Source organism: Urtica dioica, chromosome 9 (assembly GCF_054948205.1).
Source record: "Urtica dioica subsp. dioica isolate 48M chromosome 9, U.dioica_male_clone48M_v1_H2, whole genome shotgun sequence".
Lineage (NCBI taxonomy): Eukaryota > Viridiplantae > Streptophyta > Magnoliopsida > Rosales > Urticaceae > Urtica > Urtica dioica.
This window is the reverse complement of record NC_142764.1, coordinates 16,558,493-16,564,439: the sequence shown is the minus strand read 5'-3', so window position 1 is coordinate 16,564,439 and position 5,947 is coordinate 16,558,493. Positions and strand designations below refer to the sequence as shown.

The following is a 5,947-nucleotide window of genomic DNA, read 5'->3' as shown; positions in this document are numbered from 1 at the left end:
GACTCAAAGCTGTTAGAGGCTCTGCCTTCAAAGCCATTTGTGGTTCAGCCTTCAGAACCGTTTTGCGGCCCAGCCTTTAGAGTCGCTTATGGGAACGTTTGGGGCTCAGAGCCGTTAGAGGTTCTGCCTTAAGAGCCATTTATGGTTCAGCCTCCAAAGCCATTTTGCGGCTCAGTCTTCAGAGTCACTTGCTTGTCGTTTTTTTTTATTAGGATTGTCATTTTCAATTGTGAAAAATAATGACATAACATATAGCATCATGAATTCGTGATTCTCTCCTCTCTCAGAGTTTCCGTAATATTTGTTAAATATAATTTCCCACCAATTATTTGTATCAATACCTGTAGAAGAAAAGAAATTAGAAATTAGCAGGAGCAGGACGACAGAGATAATTGACTTACATTGGAAATTAGCCGTCCAATATAGTTATGTACTGAAAGAAACCATTTTTTTTTCTTCTTCTTTATTTATCTAATGCGTATACATGGGATTAAAAAATATTATTGTTTATAAATATCTAAATTGTTTTTTCTAAGGGGGTTTTTTTTTCAAAGGGGAAATTGTTTTTTCTAAGTGCCCCTTTACGTGTGAGTATGGGCCTGATCCAACAGAGAATGTGTTTACATGAGCTTTTCCTAACTTTGGCATTCTTAAGTAGTGAAAAATGAAAATTATCTCAAATATCTCAATTTTTATTTCATAAGTAATTGTTTTTGCAGAATTTTTCTTGCCATCAAAATTTTCTTTATTTTTTTATTGTTTAAATTTGCATTTCAGTTTTTCTTTGTTATTTATCGTACTCATTTTAAATAGTGGTAAAATTGTAAAAAAAAATTATAATATAAATATATTTCTATGCAAGGTTTAAAAAATTGAGATGAAAATTAACATATTCAAATGAGGTATTGTGCAGTTCTCCCTTTTAAGAAAATTTATAGCTATGTCTAACTCATTTAACATGATATAATTTAGAAATAATTACGTCAAATTTTCTTGAACTTCTCCTCAATCTTTGAATTGTTGCAAACATTTGCTATCAACTATCTCATAATTTATTTCACTAATGCTTCATATATAGCCACTTAATATGGCGTGGACAATTTGATCCGATTTTCAATTACTTATTTAACCTTTTAAAGAAAATCTTAAAACCGTCAAGTACCATTTCAAGACATGTGACGTCGGAGGAAAGAGGTGAGCCGTGGATGACGACACCGGAGATAAATGAAATCACGCAAACACGTGAGTTGGAGAAAACAATAAAAACATACTTGGATCGTTGGTGACTGTAAATATGACGATGAAGTAGCGGAGAGGGGGTTGAGCTCGTCGACGATAAGCACGAGGTTCTCAAATGACATTTATGCAGCAGACAAAATGAGAATGTGTATATGTGCATATGTATAACGTTTGTGTTTGTGATAGAGTTGTTCAAAAAAAATTTAACATTGAAGAATTAATTTCAAAAGTAAAAAAAATAACATTAAAAAATATATATATTTTTTTTTTCAATCAAGATAATTTTAGAAAAAAAAATAATTATACAATGTAATGGCTAATTTTATCAACTTCGTGGTATGTGATGAGATGGAATTGAAAGAATGAGTATTCCATAGAATGATGATTATGTACCCAAAAAAAAAATGAATCAAACAAAGTAGTAATACCCCAGGAACTTAGATTGGGTGACATGACATTTTGCCTGTTAGATAACTTCTACGAGATGACGAGAGTTCAATTCTTAAAAACGTAATATTGATGTTATGTCGTTATTTTTCACAAGTGAAAAATGACACTCACAATAAAAAAAAAACGACAAGCAAGCGACTCTGAAGGCTGAGCCGCAAAACTGCTCTGGAGGCTGAGTCATAAATGGCTCTGAAGGCAGAGCCTCTAACTGCTCTGAGCCCCAAATGTTTCCACAAGTGACTCTGAAGACTGATTCGCAAAACGGCTCTGGAGGTTGAGCCACAAATGACTCTGAAGGAAGAGCTTCTAACGGCTCTGAGCCCCCAAACGTTCCCACAAGCGACTCTGAAAGCTGAGCCACAAAACGGCTTTGGAGGCTAAGCCTCAAAACGGCTCTGAGCCCTTAATGTTCCCACAGTGTGAAACCACCATTTGAGAAAAGTCAAAGTTCGACTCTCCCTATAAATATCATCCATGATATAGAAGGAAGAAAAAACCAATTCTAAGAGAAGAAAAATACTACAACTTTTCTATCTCTCTCTCTCTCTCTCTCTCTCTCTCAAATTCACTCAACATATACCTGCAAAATAATGCTAGAGTTACTCTACATCTCTCACTTTTGATTTAGTAAAACATAAAAGAGGAATGATCTACTTCATTTATTTCTAGAATTGAAGAAGAATTGTTCTCTCTCTCTCTCAACAAAGGCTGATCTACACAAACAAAGGCTGAAATTATGCCACATTATATTCCCTCTAAAAAGGTGTCCAAAAACTTGAGAAATCCAATTCTCTTGTTATTCACTTAGTATGAGGAACAATTCATTATATATCACCATTTGTGTATTCTATTTCAGCTAAGAAAAAGAAAAATCACGGCAATTCACACCACCCGCGTCGAGTTCTCGAAGGTCTCTACCACAGTCGTAACGCCACAAGATATCTCCGATCCGTTACAATCCATTCAGAGCCATAGGAGATTCGATACCTGCAACCCAAGATCGATACACGTCGCAAGCTCGCACCCCGACACGTGTCTCGTGAATGTTGATAAAAAAAACACATTAACAATTGACATTTGAAAATTATATCTTATAATTTATGATTAAATGTTCAATGTAATTAATGATATAATATATGATGTAAAATTGAATTATCGAAAAGAAAAAGCAAAATAATAGTCTCTTTTAGAGTCTAGTCCGTTCCATTCATACTTGATGTCCCAAGATTTGGCCCGAATTGTGAATCTCATTCATGGCCAAAAAATAAAGGAATCACCGTGAAACACAACCCTACAACTTGTGTGGACCTAAATCCTTCGCAAATTCAAACAATCGAGAGATCATTGTTGAAATTGTGCCTTAGAAATGCATTTGTTGTCACCGTGGATACGATATTTTCATGCACCAAAAAAACAATTGTTCACTGTCCACAAATATAAAAAAGAGGGAAAAAAAAAAACCACAAAATATTTAAAGATGATTCTGGAATCGGACACGTCACACAATAACTAACAAATATCAATATCAAAATCAAAATCCCTCGTTGTTACTTACATCAACCACGTGTCAAATCCAGAGCAGTTTATTCTCGTAACCCCGCATCCTCCAAGTCTTTGTTTTACGATCCTACCCTCCACTATAGCATGGAGCTCTAGCGCTGGTAAGGGTAAACCTGTCTTTGCGAATGAACTTGGACAGTCCTTCCCTCCAATTTATTTATACCCTGTCCTCTGTAGTCATAGGTAATTTAAAACAAGCCAACGAAGCGATAACCAGTCTCTGTTTCCAAACCAAAGAGAGAAAAAAAATCTTAGCTCGAAGAAAAAACTAGAAATGGGGTCTATGTCCCAACTCAACCAATTTCCTTGCAAGTCCATCTCTGTAGTGGCACCGAAGTACCAATCAAAGGCCTTTACATCTCCGAGCACGATCGGAGTCCCGCCGAGACTCGTCGCCGCGGAGGCATCGAAGCTCTCGGCGGTGAGAGATTCGTCGCGCGCGAGGCCTGTTTTCCGAGTCCGAGTGGTGGACGACGACGAGTGGGGGCCAGAAATCGACGGACCGGCCGTCCTGAAAGAGGGATCGGGGGTTTCGGTGGCCGAGAAGGAAGATGAGAAGCCCGTCGAATCCGAAGAGGTCTCTCGGCTGAAGAAGACGTTGATCGACTCGTTCTACGGGACCGATCGCGGTCTCAAAGCGTCGAGCGAGACTAGGGCAGAGATCGTCGAGCTCATCACTCAGTTGGAGGCCCTGAACCCTAACCCTGCTCCGACCGAGGCCCTCAGTTTGCTCAACGGAAAATGGATTCTCGCGTAAGCTTTTTTCTTTTTCCTTTTCTTTTTCTATTGCTATATTCATTGGGACTAATCGATTGCTCTGTTCACTGTAAAACTAAGTCTACGCTTGGAACCAAAATTCTTTACTGTGTTTGAAAATAAATGAAACGTTAAGTTCTTATTATTTACCTATTTTTCAAGAAAATTGAATTCTATTTTAGTACATAAGAAAACTACAGTGGATTCTCTTTTTCTTTTTTTTTGTCTTAGGTTTTACATGTTACATAAATACCCTAAAATAATATAAATGGAAATCCCTTAAAATGAATGACGAAATGGTGTTTGTGAACGTTGCTGCAGATACACGTCATTTTCTGGCCTGTTAACGTTGTTTTCGAGGGGAAGGCTTCCTCTGGTGAAGGTCGAGGAAGTTTCTCAAACGATCGACTCACTGAATTTCACCGTTCAAAACTCCGTTCAGTTCGCCGGTCCGTTGGCCACGACTTCCATCAGCACAAACGCCAAATTCGAAGTCCGAAGCCCCAAGCGCGTTCAGGTTTGTTTAATGTCCTCATATAATATACCTCAAGCCCATCAACAAGATTCCGATTTAGGTTCTAAATCTAACCCATGCCAATTCATACGACACAGATAAAGTTTGAAGAAGGTATCATCGGAACCCCGCAATTAACGGACTCGATAGAGATACCGGAGAAGGTGGAATTCCTGGGACAGAACATTGATCTGTCGCCGTTCAAGGGACTGATCAGCTCGGTACAGGACACGGCTTCGTCGGTGGTGAAGACGATCTCGAACCAACCGCCTTTGAAGATTCCGATAACAAACAGCAGAGCTCAGTCGTGGCTGTTGACGACTTACCTCGACGGCGAGCTTCGGATTTCGAGGGGAGACGCGGGGAGTGTGTTTGTTCTCATTAAGGAAGGAAGCCCCTTGTTGAAACCTTGAGCGAAAACCACAGTTCGTACGTGTCTCTTGTAGTCAATAATATCTAGATTACCATATCAGTATCAGAGATGAAATATATATATAGTTTATACTTGATACTACTTTGTTAATGTAAAGGTGTCCTAAATATTAATATACTTGATACTACCATACATAAGAAAGATGCGACCAATTTGTGTATTTGAGAAGAAGGATACAAACGTGGGGAATTGTTTACCTTGGCCTGGAACCAAGATCATGTCGCGTAGACTGAATTTTTGTGTGTGGAAGAAATGTACCTCTTCTTCGTAGCGGGATGAGGTGAAACACCTCGGCTTGCTTGTCCATTTGAAAATACTCAACAAACAAAAGAAGTTACATCAACGGAGACGATGTGTGAGCGCCTTTTGTGGGGGACATCTGAACTCGGGTTGTTGGTTTTGGTATGAGATATATATATGGCAAATCAACAATCCAACTATCCGTTGTATAGTGAGGTCGTTAAACTCAGAAGCTTGCATTTTTCTTAAAATGCCACCCAAACATGTCTCTCCCTCTCCTTGGTTTCTTGTCCCACCCCCAGAGGATCATTGTTGCGCTTGCGTGGCAGCAATGCGAGGGTGGTGGCGGTATGAAGAGAGAGAGAGAGAGAGAGAGAGAGAGAGAGAGAGAGAGTATGCAAGGAATAGGAAATTCATAAAAAGCAGCGGAAGGATGAAGTAGAAATATGTAATGAAAAAAGAATTCACTACAAAAATCTACGCTTCGAGCGACAAACGTATCCGTCGCTCAAAGCTAATTTATGTCGCGCAAACATTTTGCGCGACAAAAACTCAACTGAATAATCTGCAATAACAGAGTTTGCGTGACAGAATGTTTGTCGTGCAACATAAATGAACTCACGCTTTGCGCGACTGAATAGGTGTCGCGAACGAGTTTGGTGCTTTTTTTCGTTTTTTTTTTTTTTTTTTGCAAGAATGGTTGGGCAACTGAACAAAATGAAGATTTTTTTAAAAAATAATTATATATGAATATT

The 5,947-nt window shown here is 38.5% G+C and overlaps 1 protein-coding gene across 2 annotated transcripts; it reads left to right on the top strand.

Moving 5' to 3' along the window:
* Positions 1 to 3,424: 3,424 nt before the first annotated feature.
* LOC149385335 (Plastid-lipid associated protein PAP / fibrillin family protein) lies at positions 3,425 to 5,165 on the top strand. 2 transcript variants are annotated; one of them, XM_089627501.1, is made up of 3 exons: positions 3,425 to 4,002; positions 4,327 to 4,522; positions 4,624 to 5,165. In XM_089627501.1, the coding sequence occupies exons 1-3, from the start codon at positions 3,524 to 3,526 to the stop codon at positions 4,930 to 4,932; spliced, it is 984 nt and encodes a 327-aa protein (XP_089483627.1). In that variant the 5' UTR covers positions 3,425 to 3,523; the 3' UTR covers positions 4,933 to 5,165. The 2 variants fall into 2 exon arrangements, with proteins under 2 accessions (XP_089483627.1, XP_089483626.1); XM_089627500.1 differs by having other exon boundaries at positions 3,426 to 4,002; positions 4,618 to 5,165.
* The last annotated feature ends 782 nt before the right edge of the window (positions 5,166 to 5,947 follow it).

What these genes read in the sequence shown, in the direction of transcription:
- LOC149385335 (XM_089627500.1), top strand. Translation starts at nt 3,524, where the DNA reads ATGGGGTCTATGTCCCAACTCAACCAATTTCCTTGCAAGTCCATCTCT. An exon ending in AACGGAAAATGGATTCTCGC is followed by an intron (nt 4,003 to 4,326) that starts GTAAGCTTTTTT and finishes ACGTTGCTGCAG; the next exon opens with ATACACGTCATTTTCTGGCC. An exon ending in GAAGCCCCAAGCGCGTTCAG is followed by an intron (nt 4,523 to 4,617) that starts GTTTGTTTAATG and finishes CATACGACACAG; the next exon opens with ATAAAGTTTGAAGAAGGTAT.